The sequence below is a fragment of the Pogona vitticeps genome, chromosome 6 (genome assembly GCF_051106095.1).
Source record: "Pogona vitticeps strain Pit_001003342236 chromosome 6, PviZW2.1, whole genome shotgun sequence".
NCBI lineage: Eukaryota > Metazoa > Chordata > Lepidosauria > Squamata > Agamidae > Pogona > Pogona vitticeps.
Window position 1 is genome coordinate 101,347,877 of NC_135788.1, and position 23,661 is coordinate 101,371,537.

General features: G+C 44.2%; 1 protein-coding gene across 3 annotated transcripts in view; it reads left to right on the forward strand.

Annotated features, from left to right (window-relative positions):
• POLD1 (DNA polymerase delta 1, catalytic subunit) overlaps positions 1–21,425 on the forward strand; it is a 29,883-nt gene extending 8,458 nt beyond the window's left edge. For 2 of the 3 annotated variants that reach the window (XM_073004423.2, XM_073004424.2), the window contains exons 10-27: positions 1,462–1,566; positions 3,026–3,166; positions 3,280–3,390; positions 3,679–3,870; positions 5,806–5,894; positions 6,358–6,474; positions 6,978–7,091; positions 7,848–7,995; positions 11,670–11,765; positions 12,172–12,309; positions 13,514–13,689; positions 14,022–14,174; positions 15,614–15,716; positions 16,688–16,820; positions 17,635–17,748; positions 18,755–18,807; positions 20,084–20,181; positions 21,043–21,425. In XM_073004423.2, coding sequence (XP_072860524.2) covers positions 1,462–1,566; positions 3,026–3,166; positions 3,280–3,390; positions 3,679–3,870; positions 5,806–5,894; positions 6,358–6,474; positions 6,978–7,091; positions 7,848–7,995; positions 11,670–11,765; positions 12,172–12,309; positions 13,514–13,689; positions 14,022–14,174; positions 15,614–15,716; positions 16,688–16,820; positions 17,635–17,748; positions 18,755–18,807; positions 20,084–20,181; positions 21,043–21,139 — 2,178 coding nt within the window. In that variant the 3' untranslated portion in view covers positions 21,140–21,425. Of the gene's footprint in view, positions 1–1,461; positions 1,567–3,025; positions 3,167–3,279; positions 3,391–3,678; positions 3,871–5,805; positions 5,895–6,357; positions 6,475–6,977; positions 7,092–7,847; positions 7,996–11,669; positions 11,766–12,171; positions 12,310–13,513; positions 13,690–14,021; positions 14,175–15,613; positions 15,717–16,687; positions 16,821–17,634; positions 17,749–18,754; positions 18,808–20,083; positions 20,280–21,042 lie in introns of all 3 variants that reach the window. The other variant, XR_012088674.2, reaches the window with a different exon arrangement.
• The last annotated feature ends 2,236 nt before the right edge of the window (positions 21,426–23,661 follow it).

A 23,661-nucleotide genomic window follows, 5' to 3' on the forward strand; every position in this document is an offset into this window, starting at 1 on the left:
GCCGTATGGACTGTAAGGTTGGGTGTGGGGTTGCCTGTATATTTGATGGTTGCATTTGAATTTGAAGGACACCTCCCATTTCTTACACAGAACTTGGAAAAGTTACATTTTTGACTGAATATTCCCAGAACCTCTGGATGCCATGTCTGCTAGCAAGGCTGCTTAGTGGATTCTGAGATTATCGTCCAAAAACAGTACATTTTTCTAGCTCGTGCTTCTATGTTTCAGAAATGGCTTGGGCACCAGGGCTTGTTTTACCATTAGGCAAAATGAGACATTATGGCTCACGCAGAAGGGGTAGCAGCAGCAGTCCCTTGGCTTTTTGTTCCAAAGCCTTGGGCCTTTTACTTTCCCGGGAGAACAGAGTCCTGTGTGCCACCTGCACTGTAGTGCTGTCTGAAATACGCCTGCTATTCCTTTGTCTTGGGTAATGCTGCTATCCCATCCTCAATATTAAAGTGAGATGCAAGTGGCAGTCCCATCAGCTTCTTTATGTGGAGTAGATACTCTTCGCCTCAGGCTGAAAAATGTGTTGAGCCTGTTGGGCACGAAGGGCTGGAAGATGGGCAGAACATTTGACCTGTGGACCAAGAAGAGTCCTCCCTCCCTCCCAGTAAGTGATCAGATGTGAATTAAGCTATCTGGAGAAAGGGAGAGAAAAATTTAAAATGTACTCAACAAAGATTCTGCTTAGCATCTTTCAAGCCACTTGTTCCAAGATATTCTTTCCAGAGAAAGGACGGAATCATAGCTGCTCTGTTTCTTTGTTCCTTCAGTTGGTCTTCCTCGTACATTCTTTAATTGGAAACAAGTTTTTGTGTCTTTGAAATGGCTGGAAGTGAAAAGACCTGTATCTTGGGAAGGAAGACTTAAAATGCCAGAATACAACAAACTTTATTTACTGTCCAAAACCACTTGACTGGTGTCATGTTTCTTATGAAGTTATCTGAAGCCAGACATCAAGTACCACAGACATCCAATTTGTGAAAAATTAATTCAATCTGGTGCTTTGCAGGTGCTTTCAGGACCAGCCCTACCATTAAGCAACGTGTGCCTCAGGTGACAGTTGTAGCCCTGGCCTGAGTCTTCTGGGTCGCTGTCTTCTGCCTACATGTTCTACACGTTGAACGCTACATGTTCAAAATCCCTACCCTCTTCCTGTAAAGGGCTAGACTCGCTCTTGAATGGGAAAACTTGTGAAATGTCTTTTCAAAGGCTTTTCCTTATCTAAGCTACCAGAAATCTGGGAGAAAGAGGATGGTGTGAGGTGTAGATTTGTAGGAACTTTCCTTTTTGCGGTGTCTCCCCAACTTGGGCAAAAGGGCCCGAAAAGATTTAAGCTTGAAATCCAACATAGAGGAGAATTGTCGCCAGTCCTAGTAGATGGTTCTGGATCGGATGAAGCCATTTGTCTCAAGCATGTGTCTGCTTCCTCTGTAATATATCCCCTTTCTTTAACAGGAATGGGCAGAGTTTGTACGCATTGTGGACCCTGATATCATCACTGGTTATAACATTCAAAACTTTGACCTTCCCTATCTCATCACCCGTGCCCAGACTCTCAAGGTGAGCATCACTTTTCCCCCACATGTATGTATTTCTCAGTCCTCCTTCATTTATGCATCTCTCTTGCTTTTCGTACATGAAACAAAGGCAGTGCCCTCATCTTGCCTGGAAGCAAACACAGGTAATACGATTCCTTTATGTCTGCATATATCAGTGGGTTCTAGACTCGGAATTTGGGATCCTTTTAGTCTGTGGGATATGATGTTAATGGAAGCTAGCAGCTGACTCTCTCCCTACTCGAAGGCCATGTAGCATCACAACTGCAAAGGCTATAGGTCTCGATAAGTACTGGTAAGTGTACATGTAATACAAATCTCCTGGCAGGATAATAGGAAGAGAAGTGAAGAAATGTCTCTCTTCTAAATAATCTGGGACTAAGAAGGAGAAAAGTCTACACAACACTCCCTTTCTCCATTCTCCCTTTGCATCAATTCCTTGGAAGAAGCCTGCAGACCTCTGCTGTAGTGGATACTGTCCCAGTCAGAATTCAGCTTGGCTGCTACGAGGCAAACCTCTCTGCAGAGAGGGGCCCTGTGATTCATTCAGCCTTAATGAGAGGGTCCCTAGTGGGCAGGAATTTTGCCAGGATGAGTAGAAGTGGTGGAGAAGTCATTGTTGGGCAGAGAGCAATGAAAATATTCAAGGCTTAAAATTAGCTGTAGAGATTCACTTTGCATGTAAACCATCAGACCCTGTAGGGGCTACTCCTTAGACATCCAGATTTGGACTTTCCTTTTTCTTAGTGGTTTGCTTCCTCTTAGTTGATTGGCGTTGCAACATTAATCCATTAATTGTTCAGCTTTTTCCTAATGCTCATATGGGTGAGGGAAGGGATTCCAAGAAAACCTGCAGACCAAGTTAGTTGTACTTAGTCCCCATTTAAAACAAAAGACTTCACTTAAAGGAGGTTATTCAAGATGTGATTGATGGTTCGGGTGGGTGATAGACATGTGCAGCGGCCAGATACATTATCATAAAATTGCCTCTTTATTCAGTGATTTATAAACTTTCCCAGTTCATAACTGCCATCCCTAGGCCATGTACAAAGTTTGAAAAAAAAGTACAGTATATTGATAAAATCTGATCAAAAGATATATTCCACCTTCTTTACCATACGATGCTTCTCCCAGGGTGATATCTGCCATGCAAAGTTCGTACAAAACACCTTGTCTTGAAAATAATTTGCTTCCCATTTAAGGAAGTGCCCCATTTTTTCAATCAAAATCTGTTATCTAACTGAACAAAGAAAAAAAAGAGTGAAACGAAGTTCTCAAAATGCCTGGATTTATTAAAAATGCCCAGATATTGTGATAAGTTTCTCTCTTGTTGTTGTTAATTTTACCCCCACCCCATCCCATAATCATTTCATTGACTGTCTTATTTTAGTCTTGCCTGTAACCCTAGCTACACTTTCTCTACTCTCTTGTCAAGCTTCCCTGCTCATGTTTTGCATTCCCAGGTCTCCACCTTTCCTTTCCTGGGCCGTAATCCCAGCCGCAAGTCTGTCATCCGTGATTCCTCCTTCCAGTCTAAGCAGATGGGCCGGAGAGAGAATAAAATTATTAACATGGAAGGCAGAACCCAGTTTGATCTGCTTCAGGTAAGGAAGGCTAGTAGTCCCATTTTATCAGCGCAGGAGTTGGGAGGTAGATATAAAGCCAGTACTCTGTCCCTTGGGCCATGCTGGCTCTCTTACTTTGGTTCCTCCTCCAGGTTCTCCTTCGGGATTACAAATTGCGCTCCTACACATTGAATGCTGTCAGTTACCACTTCCTTCAAGAACAGAAGGAAGATGTACAGCACTCCATCATCACAGACCTTCAGGTAAACTTCTGGTCGCCAGACTGTGTGACTGTAAAGCTTTTCTCCTTATTGAGCCAACTTATTTGGTGGGTTGTATTTCAGGCCGTCCATCTGTTGTGCAATTAAGTACATGTGACTTCTCCGTTGTCTGTTGTAAGTTGCCATTGTACAACAGTGGTAGGGAAACATGTGACTTTCCAGATGCTGTCACACTACAGTTCCCATGAGCCCAAGTTAGGAGAGCCAGCAGTGAAAACTGATGGAATTGACAGAATTTGCAAGCTTTTTGTTTTCCAACCCTTCTTGTAGAATGGCACAGAGCAATCTCGCCGGCGGCTGGCCGTGTACTGCCTAAAGGATGCCTACCTGCCCCTGCGGCTGTTGGAGAAGCTGATGTGCGTCGTCAATTACATGGAGATGGCAAGAGTTACGGGTGTCCCTCTCAGCTACCTCCTGGCACGAGGGCAGCAAATTAAAGTAGTCTCCCAGCTTTTGCGGCAGGTGAGATTGCGCCACGGAGGCCAGGGTGGGAGCAAAGGAAAGTTGAGAGCAGACAGAGGTTCCTACATTTTAGATCGCCTGGTGCCTTCCAGATGCATTGGGCTGAAATTCTCATCTTCCTCAGGCGCAGTTGGCCGCGCTGGCCAGGGTTGCTGGGCCTTAGTCTAACACAAAGGGACTATTGTCTTTATCCGTTTCTTTCTGACATTTATAGTTCACATCTTTTCCAGTAAGCTCAAGGCAGTAGGTATGCAGTAGTTTACTCTCATAGCCCTTTGAGCTAGGCTAGTCAAAGGGGAAATAGGTTACCCAGGGCCACTCAGCCTCAGTATTTTTTTCAGCAGCACTACCCTGCACATCAGATGAGAATAAACAGCCCAGCACATCTGGAGCATACCACCTGGAGAAGGCTTCAGCATTTGAATCTTTGAGAGTTATGATCAAACTCATATTGAGGCAGCAATGGACAGTCTAAGGCTGTCATCCCATGTTCACTTGCCCGGGAATGATCATCATCATCCTTTTAGAACTACAAAGCTGGAAGGGATACTATGGATCATCAAGTCCAGCCCCTGTTGAGGAAGCCCAGTGGGGAATCAAACTCCCAACCTCTGGCTCTGCAGCCAGAGACCTAAACCATAAAGGACATGAAACTTAATGGGAATTCCTTCTGAGTAGATGTGTATATGATTGTGCTATAAACACCACCCTTTTTCACAGAAACTTTGTTTTCTTCCCATTTTGCTAGTACTTGTCCACTAAATTCACTACCGAGGAAGGATTTCTGGACCAACTTCCATATTCAGTATTTTTAAAATTGTTTTACTCTTATTTATTATCATCTGAGGTAGACTGTGCTGGTCAAGTGAGAATCAGGGCCGGGGTCTCCTTAAGTCCGGCTCCCAACCCTCTACTACCACAGTGTTTTCTTCTAGTGTAAATCAAGCATAATTGAGAAGGCTATTCTTTCTTCTTCCTCTCCGGTTGCCGTACTTTCCATTGTTACATTTCACCCAGGAGGCAGCTCTGGGTCTCAAACAAGGATATCAGCCTTTCCGCTTTTAAAGAGGAAGTGCCAGTGTCTTACTGTATTGGCTATTGGATCTCTTAGGTCTTGTCTTGCTTGAAACAATAATAATGCGATAAATAAATAGCTCTTTGCCCCTAGCAACCAAATGTCTAAGTCAATTATAGGGCTGACAAGAAAGGCATACAGTTCGGGTGTTGTGCTGTCTAGTCTTGCCACAAACACTTCTATGACATCCTTCTTGCCTCCCAGCTGTTCCAGGAATGAGAGAACAGACCTGTCTCTTTTGCTTAGGAATCTTGGATATTGAGAATATGGTATAATTTAGGAATAGGGGATGTGTGTTTAGATTTCATATAATGTTACACTACAGAAGCCATGATTCTTTACTAAGGTTGATGATTACTGATGATGGTGGATGATACTAAGACTCAGGTTGATGGAACTTATAGTCTAACGACTGAAAGATCATACCATCTCCATTTATTCAAGGTTTTTTAAATGCCAAAACATCCACCAGATGATAATTTTGAATTGGAACTTTCTTTGTTCCAATTGGAACATTATTTGTTGCTATTTCTCTTTGATTTTATCAATTGTAAACCACCCAGAATAGTGCCTTACACCAATGGGGTGGTATAAAAGCCTAAGAAATAAATATTTTGCTAAAAATCCTATCCAGTTTTGACCATTAGCCTTTGGCTACTGTGCTACCACCTTGAGTATCTGAAAAATGCTAGTACTGTAATGCTAAAAATAGCAGATTGATCCTGAAAATAATGAGAGATGTGTGAGCGATGTTCAGGTAACACATTGGTTGATGGGGCAGCTCTATGTGAGCATGATATTATGTGTCATGGGAGAGGATCAAGACAAACCTCAAACTGAAATGTTCCCTCCACCCAAAGGCTATGAAGCAGGATCTGGTGATGCCAGTTGTCAAGTCAGAAGGCGGGGAAGACTATGCTGGTGCTACTGTGATTGAGCCACTGAAGGGGTAAGGAACGAAAACTGGTACCGATCTTTCTTCCACCTTGGTGGAAAGGAAGAAGGGAGGAGGTTGTCCTCATGGCTGTCCTAACTTGATGGTGCAGAAAGATCTTGAGCTACGTCTTCGGGCAAGAAATTGGATTCTGAGATGTTGAGTGGAGGAAAAAAGAAACAAATGTTGAGGATCAGTGGAGGGTAAGAGGGTTGAAGCCACCCTATTCCAGTTTTGGAGTGATACTGGAGTTTTGAGCAGGGGGGATTTTGATGAGAGGGCGTGAGGGTGTGTTTCTTGAAGATGGATCTGTTCTATGTTCTTGGTGAGGAATAGTATTCCTAGTAGGATGGGTGAAGCAAGCATTGGCAATGGAAATTTCTTGCTTCTCACTAGGCTGGCCGGTAAAAAGTATTCAGTCTACTAGAGGAAAAAGTGGCAAGAAAGAGGAACATAGCAGACTCTTCTTCTCTTTTAGCTATTATGATGTACCCATTGCTACCTTGGATTTCTCTTCCCTGTACCCTTCCATCATGATGGCTCACAACCTGTGCTATACAACGCTGTTGCAACAGGGGGCAGTTGAGCATTATGGGTAAGTAAAAAATGACCTGGAACAGCTACCCTTTTTTTTTAACGAGGTACCAGCATTGATGTGATGGAGACCAGCCACCACATTGTTGCTTTTGTTCATGGAACAAGGAGATTCCTTCCTGATGCCTAATAATGGCAGGTGTTCAGGAGGACTTCAGCAAGATGACAAGCTGCATGTCTCTAAAACAAGCATCAGTCCGGTGCAAGCCCAACTCACATCCTTTAGCTTGTTTTTCAATGTAGCAGTCCTGGATGCTCCCAGCAAAAGGAGATCTGTTTTCTCCATTGTCATGTTATTTTTTAAAAGAAAAAAATCAGGAGTGAAGTTGGCGAAGGGAATGGGAGAGAGAGAGAGAGAGAGAGGATTCCCCAGGGATTCTAAGGTTTCTCCAAATGAGGAATATTCCTAAATAGGATTGGTGGCTTAGGATGATGAAATATAAAAGTAGGTGGCTGTATTTCCTGACCACTCATGATGGCTGACTTGTCTCTCTCTCTCTCTAGGCTTTCATCAGATGAGTTCATCCGCACCCCAACCGGAGACCTTTTTGTCAAGTCTTCTGTTCGCAAAGGGCTGCTGCCTGAGGTTTTGGAGAACTTGCTGGCTGCGCGGAAGAGGTGAAGCCAGAGCAACATTGGTGGGGTTTGAGGCACTCGTAAAAAGAGAAGCCAGGCCATTGCTTGGGCAGAGCACCTGGCGGACATGTAGAAGTTCTCACTTTCATTCCTCAGCATCTTAATTTAAAATATGAAACACACACTCTTCCAGATGCTGGACTGCAGCTCTCATTGGTCCTCACCACTGGCCCTGATGGCTTTGTTTAATGAGCGTTACAGCGCAACAACACCTGGAGAGTCAAAGTTACAAACAGTTTGTGAGTTTAGATGACTTTAGGTAGAAGAAACAGGAAACAGCATGACCTGAGACTGTGTACACGGTGGATGCTAGTCAGAGCAAACAATACCTCAAAAGGAGGGGAGGATAGTCCAGAATTTCTGAAGATATATTTTCATGTTCAGGAGCCAGAATCTTTGTGTTCTCCTAATTTCCCTGACTTGGGGATAATATTTTAAAAAAATCTTAATACATTCAATAAAAGGGAAGAAATAATTACAAATGCTGGGGTTTTTGGAGTGGAATCCAGGAACTGAGCATGGAAGCCTGAATACCTGGGCATTGGAAGTGGGCAGTATAAGGGCATGGCCTCTAGTAATTCAGAGACTCCAGAGGATTTGGAAGCTAAAAGTCCGTAGCTATTAAGAGTTTTAAAGATTCACTTAAGAATGGAAACGTGGGGTTCCAGGTGGGGCTGAGAGAATAATTTCTGGCTGTAGTTCTTTATTTGACTTCTTTCTGTCCCATATTTCCCTTAGGGCCAAAGCAGAGCTGAAGCAGGAGACAGACCCATTCAAACGCCAGGTGCTGGATGGGCGGCAGCTGGCCCTCAAAGTCAGTGCCAACTCTGTTTATGGCTTCACTGGGGCCCAAGTGGGCAAACTGCCATGCCTTGAGATCTCTCAGGTAAACCCAGTTCTGATCAAAGTTAGAGGAGTTCTCAGTCTATGATATATTTTTACAGCATACTTAAGGTCATCTGAGTATGGGAAACTACTGTTGCAGAATCCTTGTCTGTTATCACATGAACTGGTTGCATACCAACAGTGGGCAAGGCGGGTGGCTATTAAGTTATCTTTCATTTGTTATCACGAAAGCTGATTTGAGTGAATGCCTCGATGTCCTTAGTCTTGTCTTGCTTGTTTCCATGTAGCATGCTATAATTGATTAACAGCGCAAGTCTGTGCATACATACTGAAAAACAAGTCTAATTGTTTCCAGTGGAGCTTACTCCCAGACAAGCATCTATAGGATTGTAGTTTAAAATATCATTAATTGAACCGATTACTTGCAGTTGATGTATAATAGACCCGGGATGTGCACGAAAACCACAAAAAAGGCACTGCCCTTGCAGCAGAATTTAATTTTGAGTTCACTATTGCAAGATTTAGTAGTTGCAGTCAGCTTGGGGTAGTTCTCAAAAGGTTAGAAAAATTAATTTATACACAGAATAGAGCCACACTTTGCAGTCCAGAAAACAGCTGCATAAAACTGAGCTGTGCTTTGTATGCCTGAAAGGGATAAGGCTGGAGTTTCCTCCTGAGCGGACATGCATGGCATTGAACAGTTTTTTATATGCTTGGTGGGGGAAAGTTAATTTTTCTGCCTGTAGCTTTTACCATTCCATGCTGAGAGATTCTAGGAGTAGTCGTCCCAAAAAGGAACTTCAAAACTTTGAACCTCCCTACTACTCTTATTTAGTTCCTGGGATAGTTCTTGAATTGGAATTTGGGCTTTGAGCACCTCTCTCAAAAGGCTGGCCACCCTTGAGCTGAAGCAGCCTCCTACGTCCTGCTCCCCAACTTATAAGTGTTGGGCTTCAGCTCCTGTCACCCCTAGTTCTCACACCAATGGCCATGGGCTATGGGAGTTGTAGTCTAAAACATCTGGAGGGTGTGTGGTTTTGTTTGCTGTGCGTGGGCTTGGATCCACAATGGCGAGAAAGGCAGTATATAAATAATATAAATAAATAAAATTTAAAAACCTCAGTCTTTTCAAAGTTGAAATGATGGATTTCTGTTTAACCATTTGTGTCTATATTTTTCATAGCTGTAAGGTTTTTGAATGTTTTCAAAGTTTGAAGTACTTTTGTGCTTCTGGAACACAGGAACAGCTTTTAACTGGGATAAATGTCAGCTGTGACAAAACACAGGCTTCTGATTTTTCCCTAGAGGTCTATAAAGTTCTGTAGGGCTTAGAGATGGGCACGAACTGGTGGTTCGTGTGGTTCATATTATGGCCAAACAGGTGTTTGGCGTTTTCCAGCCCACTCAGAGGCAGCGCCTGGAGGAGGTGGGGCAGGGAAGATGGGGCACCACCTCTGAGTGGCAATTGGCTGGAAAGGTCGGGGCTGGGAAATACTGAATACCTCTGTTCAGCCATAATATGAACCGACACAAGTGGTTCGTGCCCATCTCTAATAAGGCTCTTGGGTGGATGTTCCAGGGTCAGAATCCCTGACCTGAAAAAAGGAGCAAGGCATCCGGGGCATGACAGAGGTTTTGGGGCTTGACACTTTTGGAAGGGGCATGCTTAACTGTGGATTGTGGCTCTCCTAATCTTAGTTTTGTAAGATGTTGTCTGGCAAGAGACCATCTTACATTTGGGCGAGAAAGGAGCAGGGCCTCCGCACAAATAAGTGTTTAAACAATTCATTCGAAAGAACTGAGGAGACTGACATCAGGAGGTCAGTCATATACCAGGCCTTGAGCTTTTCCTAGAAGCTTTGCAAGATAAGCAACCTGTGTCCCTTGTTGGCTTTTCACTATCACCTAATACCATTTACATGCAAATATGTGCTTCTTTAATTCTACTGCTTTCCAATTCTAGTGTTTTAGAAAAGCATAAGCAGGAGACCCTGCAGCCAAATGCTCCCATGCAGTCTCACCTCCTAATAGGATATTCCTGTTCAGGGTTCCTTCCAGTTGACTGTGTGGTCTTCAAATGAGCACCAGAAACTTGTTACTTGGAATACATCACTATATGCCTTTCGTTCTTTCGTTCTTTCTTTCGTTCTTTCTTTCGTTCTTTCTTTCTCTCTCTCTTTCTCTCTTTCTCTCTCTCTCTTCCTTTCTTTCGTTCTTTCTTTCGTTCTTTCTTTCTCTCTCTTTCTCTCTTTCTCTCTCTCTTTCTCTCTCTCTCTCTTTCTTTCTTTCGTTCTTTCGTTCTTTCTCTCTCTCTCTCTCTTTCTTTCTTTTTCTTTCTTTCTTTCTTTCTTTCTTTCTTTCTTTCTTTCTTTCTTTCTTTCTTTCTTTCTTTCTTTCTTTCTTTCTTTCTTTCTTTCTTTCTTTCTCAATCCTTAGGCCAAATAGCTGGAACACAGTGAGCTTCAAGTGGAGAGGTGGTGGAAAGTTAGGGGCAAATATTTCATAAAGGGCTAACTGTGGCTCATTTTGCATAATTGACTATACAGGTTCTGCTTTGTACTTTTCATCATTGCCTTTTATTTGGTCAGAAATCCATTGATTTTCCTTGGATTCCTTGTATATTGTGTCTTCATTTCATGGATCTTACTCCCTGTTTATCTGCTGTTATTGAAATATATCTTCAAATTAATTGCACCTGTGGATAGCCTCAGATCATCTCTGGTTACACCTTTTGCCCACTGGGGCAAATGAAGGACCTCGTTTTCACATGCCATCTGTCTCACCACATATACAACCCATTTTTCTGTTTTTATTTTTAAACTGACATTTAGTAAAAATGTCAGTAAATACATACCACCTCAGTGGGAAGGTAACGGCGTTCTGTATCTAGTCGTGCTGGCCACGTGACCACAGAAACTATCTTCAGACAAACGCTGACTCTACGGCTTGGAAACGGGGATGAATACCGTGCCCTAGAGTCGGACATGACTGGACTAAATGTCAAGGGGAACCTTTACCTTTACCTTACAGCTTGTATGCTCATTCTCTGTTTGGGGAAGAGGGAGGAATTGCCTCTTTTAGTTTCTCCTTAATGTATGTTTTTCTGCAGAGCAAATCATGGTATTCCCCCTCTGAGCAAGCTGATACGTCCCCCTAACTGCCTACAAACCTGTTTTGGCTCTTTTTCTGCTGGCACTCACCACCAGAGTTAACACAAGCAATTATAAGAGTTATCTCACCGTATCACAATTACCAAAAAAAAACTGTCTCCCTGAATCCGTTCACAAACAGCCCCCTTCTGAAGCTTTAACCACAGGGGCTTAAAAAAAAAAAAGAAATCAGCCTTTTAAAATACAGTCTGCTCCTTTTCATGAGGTTGTTGAAGGTTTTTTGTTTTCCATTCATGTTCTTCTTAACAAGAAATGAACTGAGGTGGGATGGGTTTCTGCACCACTGATTGGCGCACAACCCAAGCCCATTCTTGAAACGTACTGTCTCCACCATACCAATAAAAGTAACTTAGACGTTACTTCACTAGAGGGATGAAGCATCCTGTTGTTGTGCCACAGTAACAATGTAATTTGTGCTTTTTTGGGGGGGGGGAATTAATACATGTAGCTTATTCTTTGCAAACGATTTCTTCCAAGCTCTGAGAGTATCCTCAACCCCTTGTCCCCCAGAACTCCTAACATTAGCATCATCTTTCTGTTCCAGAGTGTGACTGGATTTGGGCGCCAGATGATCGAGAAGACAAAGCAGCTGGTGGAATCCAAGTATACCATTGCCAATGGATACACTGCTGATGCTAAGGTTAGTGGGGTGAAGTCTAGACAGGCAATCCCAGGGTTTAAAGCAGAGCAGTGGAGGAGGCCTATGAAGAAGATATGTTAGAACTGGCTAATACTAAATGCATCTCACCACCTAGTTCTCTCACCTCACTTTTTGTGCTCTCCTGGCAGTGGTACTTTCTCAGTGATGACAGGGATGGAAGAGCTATAGCACTAAGGTCAGGTTAGAGGATGGTTAGGAGGTTGATGGGATGATGAAGTAAGTGGAACAAGGAGATGAGGCAGAAACTGCAAGAGGAAGAGAGAGCAGCACCGTCTGGCTTGTGGCGGAGGCAGCTGGCCTAGCTGTGCTGTGACTGAGAAGCTACAAGATGCAGGGAAAGGTAAGTAACTGTTTTGAAAGACTTTGGGTTCTTCTGACCCCCCAGGTGGTGTATGGGGACACGGACTCGGTCATGTGCCGTTTGGGTGTGCAGTCAGTTGCCGAAGCCATGGAGATCGGTAGGGAAGCCGCCGCCTGGGTCTCTAGTCATTTCATTCCTCCCATCAAACTGGAGTTTGAGAAGGTGAGTTGAATGGTGACTCTCACTGTTCCTTCCTCCCAAGTGGGCTGAGTGACGTGAGGAAGAAGGGCTTGGTGCAAGTTTCCCAAAGCACTCAGACCTGGTGCCTTCCAGATGTGTTGGACTACAAAGCCCATAATCTTGGCTTACGTTGGCTGGGGAACAATAAGAATTGTAGGCCAGGACATCCAGAAGGTAACAGTTTGGGAAGCATCTTCAAGTTAAAAAGGCAGAAAAGAGAGACCTTTGAAATGAGTGGTAAGACCAAGAAGCGCTTCTTGTAAATCAATAGATGATGAGACATGTTCATCAAAACAAGGTGACATCAGGAATGTACCCTTTGATTCTGAAAGCTGTGCGAAGCATGATGCCAATTGTTTCAGAGCGCTTGACATACAGATGTTCTGCCGTGGCCTCAAAGTGCAGTTTGTATTGGGGAAGCTTCCATCGGTTCTGAGGGCCCTCAGATCTTATATGACTAATGAGCTAGTTGTTGGAATATAAATTTTCGCTCATTGCTTGTTCAAAGCAGGGCTTGGGGGCAATGTTCTCGTCTCTGAAATTTGGGGGGTTTCTTCTTAGCCCCCTCCCCCTGGCAATTTTTTCCTATAAAAGTTTTTAAATCCCCCTTTTGCCTTTGAGTGGTCAATTTTAAAAACTGAAAAATACTTTTGGGGTATGAGAGGCTTATGGGTGCTGGCAGAGCTTCCAAATGTGGCAACATTGCCAACCACACCTCCAAAAGTCACAAGAAAGTATTCTGAGTCAGAAACTGTTTTCTAAAACTATATATGTGTTTTAATTTCGATGTATGGGAGTGTTGGGGAATGCAGGTTGCTCACCCCTATTTTACAGCAAAACATCTTTCTGTCCTTTCCTGAGATCCCATTTTTTAAAAAATCAGTTTTCCCATAGTCCTCCAGTCAGTGAAACCCAATCCAGATGCAAAGATCTTTAATAATCCTTCTGGAAGAGGTTACAAGTTTGGTACTTTCTTATTCTTCTTTGTTCATATCAGAAGTGATGCTTTTGGGATGGAAGGATCAGCTGATAGAGTGTCATTGTGGCCCAGGGGGTGCCCAAATGTATACATGGTCTTCACATTTTTCAGGGAGGCTCCATCTGTGCCTCCTGTTTGGTGCCTTGAAATGAATACATACATTGTAATGTGCATCTTTGCTTTTCTCTCAATCTGCCCATCTCCCAGGTCTATTTCCCCTACCTCCTGATCAATAAGAAGCGCTATGCTGGTTTGTACTTCTCCTCCAACCCTGATGTCCACGATAAGATGGATTGTAAGGGCATTGAGACCGTGCGTCGAGACAACTGCCCCCTAGTGGCAAATCTTATCAACACATGCCTGCAGAAGTTGCTCATAGATAGGTCTGTGGTTGCTTCGGATGAAGATGCATTATAAAGGGAGCCGTACGGGTGTCTTGTTAGTCCAAAGTGTGTTGTGGCTGTAGGTGAGCGAGGTGGGGCAGTGCATGCCTGATTGAAGGCTGAATCCTGGGTGCTCGATTAAAACAATGAGATGCTGGCTCCTAAAAGCGGGAAATGGTTTATTTCTTTAAAATAGATTTTCTGTTGCTGTGAGTTTGCTGTTTGAGCAGTGTGCTAGAGATCAGAATTTTAGTTCCAACAGTTTAGAAGCTACTCTTTTTCTGGAAGAACTGGAGATCACTAATGGTTCATACATTGGTTTCTTCTTGTAGGGATCCTGTGGGTGCCGTGGCCCATGCTAAGGAGGTGATCTCTGACCTGCTGTGCAATAGGGTGGACATCTCGCAGCTGGTGATCACGAAAGAACTGACACGTACAGCAGAAGAGTATGCAGGGCGCCAGGCCCACGTGGAGCTGGCCGAGCGGTGAGTCGGAGAAGCTGAACTCTTCCATCCACCCCCCCACACACGCCACCTCCGTTTCAAAAGAGAAAGCACAGGCTCGTGATCTCAAGCACTGAATCAAATAAATAAATAAAGGCCAGTCCCAGAACAGATCAAGGGACTGTTTCTGGGATGGGAAACCTGTAGGCCTTATGATCTTGTTAAACTTTTCAGCACACTATTAGCCCCAGCCAGTATGGCTTCAGGGTGAAGAATAATGGGAGTTGTAGTCCAACAAATCTGGAGGACTACAGGTTCCCCATTCTGTCAGATATATAAAGCTGCCTTCTGCTGAGTTAACCCCCACAGTCTTCTCTAATTGATAGCAGCTCTCCAAGGGTTTAGTCAGGGGCTTCTTTCCTAGTCATGCAACCTGTGATCCTGATAATTGAGAGTTCCAGTGACTGATACAAGAGAGGTTCTGTGTACCCAACACATGGACTTTGCCATGGCATCATGGTCCCTCTCTTGCTTTTTGATCGCAAGCGCTGCTGCAGGCAATATACACATTTGGCCTCCTTCCCTCCTCCTGCCTCGCACTCTCCGTGCCCTGAGTATTATGAGTCTGTCTGCCCTTAGGGCGGCGGAAAGGGTGTGTGGGTGTGGGGTGGCCGGCGAGGCATGACTGAAGGGAAGGGCAGAAATAGTAGCCGCGGCTGGCACAGCTGCAAGTGGAACCTCCTGCAACGCCCACCCCTCTCTCTCTGGGTTTCCTGTCTGGCTGCAGGCGTGTCATGTGCTGCGCACAGACGCACAGATACACCCCTGTCATGGGCCTGCTCCTTTTGCTTGGTTGCTTCACTGCTGTTTGAAAAACCAATGTTTGGATGATGAAAGCCTCTCCGGGAGGAGGAGGGTCTGTGGGTGAAGCTGGTATTGATTGCACTTGTGTGTCACTCTCCCCTGTCCCTCCCCTGGTTATTTCTCAGAAGTCTGATTGCGCAGGGAAAACATGTTAATAGTGTTACTATAATCACACCCTGGGTCATATGTCAGGGTTTCCAGTCACCTACATTTTGACAACTTCAACTCTTTTGTAGGGGATAAGACACTGGTCCAAAACTACTATCTCTAAACTCAATCCAGGAGTCCTGCATTACCTTCAGGACAGACGGATTCTATTTAGCATAAACTTTCTTGGACCACAACTCACTACACATCCCCTCTCTGTATCAGGAGGTCTATGGAAGCTTATAACATCTAAAATTTATCATCTTGAAGGTGCCACAGGCTCCGCTGTTGTTGTGTTGTTTTTCCTTGTCCTGCTGTCTGCCCCAAACCCAATCTGAAAATGCTCCTTAGCCCTGATCTCCAGTGTGCCTTTTCCAGGGCCTTAACGGTTGTGTTCAGTTCCAGTGGGTCACCATGCTGTGCCAACCCTGAACTTGAATCCTTATAACTCTCATGATTTCTCCCCTTAGGATGCGTCGCAGGGATCCTGGCAGTGCCCCCAACTTGGGGGACCGGGTGCCTTACGTCATCATTAGCGCAGCCAAAGGCGTGGCGGCTTACATGAAGTCAGAAGTGAGTGTGGAAGGGAGGAGGTGATGATCAGTAGCTGGCATCTAGAGGAGAAAGTTGTCCATGGCTGCTTGTCATAGTGACTGTCCATTAATCTCCAGGATGCCTCTGTATATTCACTGCTGAGAAACGGGCTTCTGTATGTTAGCTGCCAGAGGGCTTCTCATTGGGGGATCTGGTTAGCCCTTGTGGGAACAGAATGCTTGACCATGGTAGGTCTTTGGTCTGATCCAGCAGGGCTTGTTTTGAATGGGAGAAAGGTTTGGAGGGTAAGCATGCACTTCCACACACCAGTTCAGTCAGAGGGAACATTACATTGAGTCACCCACATCATTAACCCAGCACCTTGGGATAGCAGAATGCTTATTGGAAGAAAAAGACACAATTAGATTTGAGGAAGGAAGTCGTAACATCCAGGCAGTTTTAAACCCCCACCCCAGCTGTAGTAGCCTGGCTTCCTATCTAGGGTGTCTGTATTTTAGGTTTAATTAAGCGTTTTGTGAATGTGTTTTTGAGGAACCTGTTCTCATCTGCTTCTGCAACTTTCCCTCCTCCCTCCTGCTAAACTAATGGGCGGGGAAGGGGAAGGGGGGAACCCTCGGCCCAGGGCTGGAAGGAAAGGGAACTCTCGGGATAGGGCTGGAACACCTGGAGGGGAAGGTCTTCATACCATTTCCAGGTGTAGGCCAGCCCAGCCCAACCCTCCCAGTTGCTCTTGTTGAGACCCAAATCCTGTTAGCTGCATTCATGCTCCGTAATTTACCTGGGTTCTGGGACCCAGTGGCTGCTGGTTTGTGCTGCAGATTTACTGGCCACTGTATCTGTGTGCCTTCCAGCGTTTAGCAGGCCACGAGTTTGGAACTGATTAAGTGACAAAATTCCCAAAGAAGAGAGGGGTCCTCAGCGCTGACATGTGCTTTAGAGCCAGGGATCTTTCTTTCCTGCTTAGCTCTTCTCCGCTTATGTTCCTTCAGGATCCCATCTATGTGCTGGAGAATAACCTGCCCATTGACACTCAGTACTACCTGGAGCAGCAGCTGGCCAAGCCCCTCCTGCGCATCTTTGAGCCCATCTTGGGAGAAGGCAAAGCACAGAACATCCTATTGAGTGTGTATTTCTTTTTTTAAGTTAGATTTTTCAAAGCACATATGCAGAGGAGGAGAAAAAAAAGAGGAGAGAGAGGAAGAGAAGGCAGGGAAGGAAATACATTTGATAAAATCATGGGCAAAACATAGACATAAATAAAAAATGACAATCTTTTCAAAAAATTGCTGGGAATTGGTGTTGGCAAGATGAACATTTATGCATAATGAGAAAGTAAGATCCTACTACCATTAAATAGTGAATAGTGGATTTTAGGTCTTTCAGCCTTGGAGTATGACCCTTTAGCTGTAATGTGAGCATGCGTGCGGCTGCATCATTGACCACTGGTTAACTTCTAAATCACAGGAATATTTAAGAATCCATATGTGTCTATAAATACTAAAGATTTTTTTTATATAGTAATAATTACTGCAGTAACTCCAGTGAGAACGGGGTTACCACTGGACGTACTCTCAACTCTCATCCTACGCCACAAGGAACCATTATCTATATTACATCACTGACAGTTACCTGAAGTGGTCAGTTTCTCTTTAAACAGAAATCTATGGCGTGAACATTATCTCTGACCTTCAACACAGAGCAGAACTGGAGTAGGGCTTGGGCTCTACCGTGGGGGAGGGTGGCCCTTAGAAGAAGGGAAGGGATCAGTCCTCAGTCTTGCAAAGACCACAGCCCTTCTGAGCTCACTGCTGTGTTTCTGCTCGTACAGCAGAACTTTGTGCACGAGAGGACTCAATTGAGTGTTGGCTTTCCCTGAATCCCTTTCCCTACACGAGGTATGGAAAGGGCCTGATCCTTTTGTTTCCTCCCTTTGCAGAGGGGGAACACACGCGGTGCAAAACGGTATTGACAGCCAAAGTTGGTGGGCTCCTGGCTTTTGCTACTAAAAAAAGCACCTGCATTGGTTGCCGGGCTGTGCTGAACCATCATGGTGAGATCCTGCATCTGTCTTTGTCTCTGCTCTGCAGCATGTACCAAAATAAGCTTCCTCCCTCCCCCATCCCACACCAGTAACCAGAAGTGTATTTTGCAAGTTCCTATTGCCGTAACTTGCCACAGAAAGGGGAGTGTGTTTGTGTGTGTGTGTGTAAGCTGGGCCTCTGTGCTCTTGTAACCCATAAGCAAGCCCTGCCATAGATGTCTATGAGCAGAACGTGACCTCTCCTATCCTCCCCAGCCTTCCTTTTCCACATTTTGTAGGTAGGACAACAAAAGATTCATGTTAAGATTTTTGGAAGAAGAATTGAAAATTAAAATGTTCTGGAAAAAAGTTTCTTGAAGGGAGGTAGAAATAACAGTCCAGAAAAGGAGCCACAGTCAGCCAGAACTCATGGGTTCTCCAGAAGCAGTGTGTGATCTCCAGGGCATGTTGTAGAGAAGGGCTGGGAAGAGAGTCTCCTGTGTTCATAATGGGAGCTTCCCAGAGAGTTTCTGAAAATCTTAAGTGGTCCATAGAAGTCTCTCTTTAGAGGCATAAGGAGGTTTAGGATGGGTGTCCTTTCCGTAGGCCTACTGTCCTGCAGACTAGATCACAAAGCACTAGTAAGTACGTGGGCAGAATGAACAATCTTACATCACTCAAGCAAGTGAGCCAATCCACTCTTGAGCAAATGGGGCCAGACCATACCAAACATTACGGAACTGCTGATCAACTTAACACTAAGTAAAATTTATTTCCCAGACTCAGATTCTTGAGGCTGCCATTTATGGGGCAGGACATTAATATGAAATGGTAACTTTCCCAGGTTCTGCCCCCCCAGACCTACAGTTATATCTAAACCATGAAGAAAATTAATCTGCCATTTTTCTTCTGAAACAAATGTGTTGAGGAGAATTTCTCCACACCATACTAGTTATACCTTACTGTCATAAGGGTGTGTGGTAGGAAAGAAATTCTAGGATAAGGAATGCTTTTTGACTTTCTGCTTCTCCATCAGGTGCTGTGTGCAAATTCTGCCTGGGCCGCCAGTCAGAACTCTATCAGAAGGAGGTAAGATGACTTCTGATGGCGTTAGTAGAATTCCAGGCAGCCAGCAGGGTAGAAGAAATGGATGGTCCCTTGTATCCTGGTTAATGGATGAAAGTGTCCACTGAATTAGATTTGGGGGTTATAACTTGGAAGTTCCTGCCTTAACTTGGAAAAAGATCATGCGGAGAACAAACCCTTGGAAATCTGAGGAGGTTTGAAAATGAGAAATCCTAGTATTGCTCAGTGGCCAAGATACGGCCCCAGGAAACAATAAATCCATGGTTTAAATCCTGCTTTGCCATAAATTCATTAACGTCCCTTAAGCCGTTTTCTCCCCTGCACCCTCTGAACTCCACCCATTTGCTGTATGGAAAAGATTACACTGGCCAACCTTATAAGGTTGTTTTAAGGATCATAATAACATAAAGTACAGTTGTGCCCCACTTAATGATTACCCCGCATTACAACGAATCTGCTTAACGACTATGTTTTTGCGATTGCAAAACAATGTTTTAAATAGGTTTTTTTCGTTTGACGATTGGTTCTCTGCTTCGGGAACCGATTCTTCACTTAACAATGATCAAAACAGCTGATTGTCGGTTTTCAAAATGTCCACTGGGTGCTTAAAATGGCTCCCTGCTGTGCTTAGAGACGGATTCCTTGCTATACAGGCATCGAAAATGGCCGCCGTATCGAGGATCTTCCTGGACAGTGAGTTTTTAGCCCATTGGAACGCATTGAATGGTTTTCAGTGGATTTTAGTGGGCTTTTTAATTTCGCTTTACGATGTTTTCGCTTAACAGCGATTTTCCTGGAACGGATTATCATCGTTAAGCGAGGAACCACTGTATTTGCAGCAGTTTCAGGAGTCATTTCTTACATGCCCATATTGCATTTATATTCATTTTTTTCTCCCACGAGCTCAAGGCAGCATCTGTGGCTTTTCTCCTTCCCACTTTATTCTTGTGACAATCATGTGAGGTAGATCAGTTTAAGGGAATGCCTGGCCAAAGGGCGCCCATTCGATTTCGTGGCTCACAGAGCTTGGAAAAATTTCTTTCACGGACTATATGAATCTCTGGAGCTGAAGAATTCTGGCAGTAGTCAAAAAAAAGTTACTTTTGGAAGCTTTGTTGGAGTCTGGGTTTCCCAAATCTTAGGGCAACACTCCAACCACAGTACTATAGTGGCACTCCAGTGTGGTCTGAGAAAGTGCCATTTAAATGCTGGGTCATTCTGCAAGCCAGCCTGCCTGTCATTGGTCTGTCGACGTTTCCCTTCTTTACCTTCTCCCTAGGTGACTCATCTGAACTCTCTAGAGGAAAAATTCTCGCGCCTGTGGACCCAGTGTCAGCGCTGCCAGGGGAGCTTGCACGAGGATGTGCTGTGTACCAGGTGAGGGCTGGCAACACACCGCACCCATGCCTGGCACCAGTGGCTCTTTCCCGTTCCCACGGGACGTTGGGCTAAAATACGGCTTTATGCTACCCCAGGTGTTTACAGCTACTTTTATCAGGCTGGTTCAAAATGAACAGATGGTTCTCACGGAGAGGTGAGGGGGGGGCGGGTGGAAGATGTTTATTGCCTTTATAAATATAGCACCTGTCAGAAGCTGGGATGGGGAGTGGAGAGACGGGAGCCTTTGGCTTCAGGATACATAAATCAGCTGGATTGTCTGCATTCTCCAACAGAGGTATAAGTATGGGGAAAGTTGGATAATAATGGGAAGATGACCCATGCTTAGTCTATGTAAGATGCAAAAATTACGTCATTGAATCCTGAAGGCAGGAAAGGTGGGTGTCCAATTCCAGGAGGAAAAAAAATCCTTTTTAAACAATCCCTTAACCAAGGACAAACACATAGAAATTCTTTGAAAATGATCAGTAAACACAGAAAAAAGCTGAGATAGTAACTTTCTCTTGGCTGGGATAGTAACCTAACCCCACAGGATTATTTGCGGGGGGAAATGTCTGAAGAACAGAGTTTCCCTCTTGCAAGAGTGGTATAATCCATTCTATCACCTTATTCTAATGCTGGGTCTGACACAAGAGAGAAGTATGATCCTCTCTTGACCCTCATGTGTCTTTATTATCCTTCAAAAAACATTTTTCTTGTCCCATTTTGCTGCAGATAGGGCCCTTTTTCTTGTTGTTTTCCCTGAGCATCCTTAATTTCTGTGCCAGTCCCTTGTAGGGTACTGGCTGCATCTCGTTCCCTGTTGCTCCCATCCCTGAACCCTATTTTCTTCACCTTCAGCCGTGACTGCCCCATCTTTTACATGCGGAAGAAAGTGCAGAAAGACCTTGATGATCAAGAAGTACTGATTTCACGCTTTGGGCCCCCGACGTGGTGACGCCTCCTGAATCTCTCCTTCCCTTCGGACTGAAAACTGCCACCCACCGTCCCCCTTTATAAGGGAAGATCAACTTAGATACAGTCAGTTCAGAAACTTCAGGGGAAATGGTCTCTGTGCTCTTGTTTTTGGCATGTTTTCCTTTGCCAAGATCAGAAGGACTCCACATGTTGTGGGAAAGATGTCATAACATGGCGTATGAAAGCCCTTTGGTGGGGGCTGTGATTTTGTAATACGGATTTCTACAAATAAAGATTTTTCTCCTTTTTTGATTCTTATACACAAATGGCTTATGTGGAATTACCCAGGCTTCTGCATTCAACAAAAGAGGTTAGCAAAATTAAAGAGCTGTATTTAGCTCTGTTGGACCATCCATTGGATGGGTGAAAAAACTGGTATAAATATTTTCATCGTCATTTACATAAATTTGGCAGTGCCGACTCACATGGCCAGGTGTCATGTTGGTATTTGGGGGGGGGGGGGGGGGAGCACATGGCTTTTGTTTTATTTCCAGGAAAGATTTACACAGTACTGTTACCTGTTCAAGAAGTGTGCATATGTGTTTGTGATGGGAGAGTAATATTAAGAGAAGGAGCAAATGTGAAAGTGATGTATAAGTTTGAGAGGGGAGGATTTATGGATGCAAATATGTTTTTACAGAATGGATAAATTGTTTGCAAAGCATGCATTGAAGTCAGGATATAGGCATTTAATAGAGTTAGAAACGAGGTTGAGCAGGCAGAAGGGACACCAAATACAAGTCCCAGCAAAAGCCAAGACTTGTGGAGTTCTTCTCAGGGGTTGGAAGAGGAAATGTGTGTGTTGGCAGTAGAGGCAAGATACTTGGGTGATCAAAGAGGATTGAGAAAGATGTGGTGGACTGGAAGGAAATGAATGGGGGCTGGGAAGGGAAAGCTGCAGGTCAGTGCTCCTGATGTCTCTTCAGCCTTGCTTTCCTTCCTTGTGGGATGTCCAGAAGACGTACATAGTCTTCTGCATGCATCTGTTTGTGTGTTATGATATGCCTGCAAGATCAAGCTACCAGGCTGTTTTGAGATGTGCTTTTCTTGTGGACACATTTCTTGGCTTCCAGGTTGTGGAGAAAAGTCTAGACAAAGAGAAGGTATTTGCAGTTTGGATTTTGAGTGAATTAGCACAGTTAGCACAGATCAACCACCTTCATCCTATTGGCTGTGGTTGCTGTGGTGTGTGTGGTGGGAACTGTAATCCATCACATATTGGGGAAGGTTTGGAGGATACATACTGTATTTCAAGATGTCTAGTGATTTATCCTCTGAAATCGTGTGCCACCTTTGCCATGTTCTCTACAGCCCAGCTGTTATTCCCTCTTGCGGCCTTCCTGTGTGTTCACAGAGTGAGATAAGGACCATAAATTTGTCCTAATCATTTTCTTTAATGTCTGTTGCCCACTTGAACTCCTTGGTCAAACAGTTCAGTCAACAAATGATGTGACCAAAGCTAGACCTTCCAAGCACGCCAGCTGTACCACCTCAGATGGCTCAGCCAGCAAATGTGTTACATTCAAACATTTGTAGTCTGTATTTTCCCCTTTCAAACATTCACTCACGAGTGCTTTGCAAAATACTAAAAGCAGGCATAAAAGTAAAATAAAAATACAGTTTGCAGACTTGGTGCAGTGTCAACAAACAAAGACCCAGAATCAATTTCCATTAAGCAACAACAGAATCAAGTACTTGTCTGCAGAGTGCAGACTGGGAGAAAGAAAATTAAGTTCTTGTGGCAAGGAGTTCCACAAGTGATCTGTCACCATCGAGAATGGTCCCCAGGCATACTGTCATCAGCAGTGCTTCAGAAGGGAACCATACATACTTGGGGAGGCGGACACCAGCTGATTCGAAATGATAACTAGATTTACATGGGAGGAGACAGTACTCCACGATGCTAGCTCCAACCATTTCAAATTAGAAGATCAATAACCAGCACTTTGAAATGTGTTTGGAAACAAACTGACAGCCCACTGGTGTGATAGAGAGGTAACATGATCCCATCACTTTGCAGCAGTGGCATTCTGCTTTCATGTAAGTTTTTGAATCAGATTGTACCAAAAGTATGTTTTAGTACTTTTTACTAAAGTGATGTGACTAACTGCATGTAAGATTGTGGTCCAATCTACAAGCTCTTTCCATCACTAGAAGATTTATAATTCAAGATTTGGAAGATAAACATACCCATCCATCATACAGTGGTCAAAAGATCTTACTGCTTTAGCTACTGCGAGGGCAAGCTCATAGTTGTTAACAGGTCCAAAGTCCAACAGTGAATTTACAGGCTGAGTCGGGATTATTTTGCAATCCATGGTGCTCCTGTCTTAAATGATGATAGACAATCGTCATGTGCAAGATCATATTGCATGAAAATGATGCTAGATGCTTTTGCTGAATTTCAGATAAGAATTGCTTTAGCTACCAATGAATGTCCCTTCCACTTGCCAGCTCCAAAGGAAATCCTTTTATGGTCTTAGGGCAGTTTACGTTAATGTA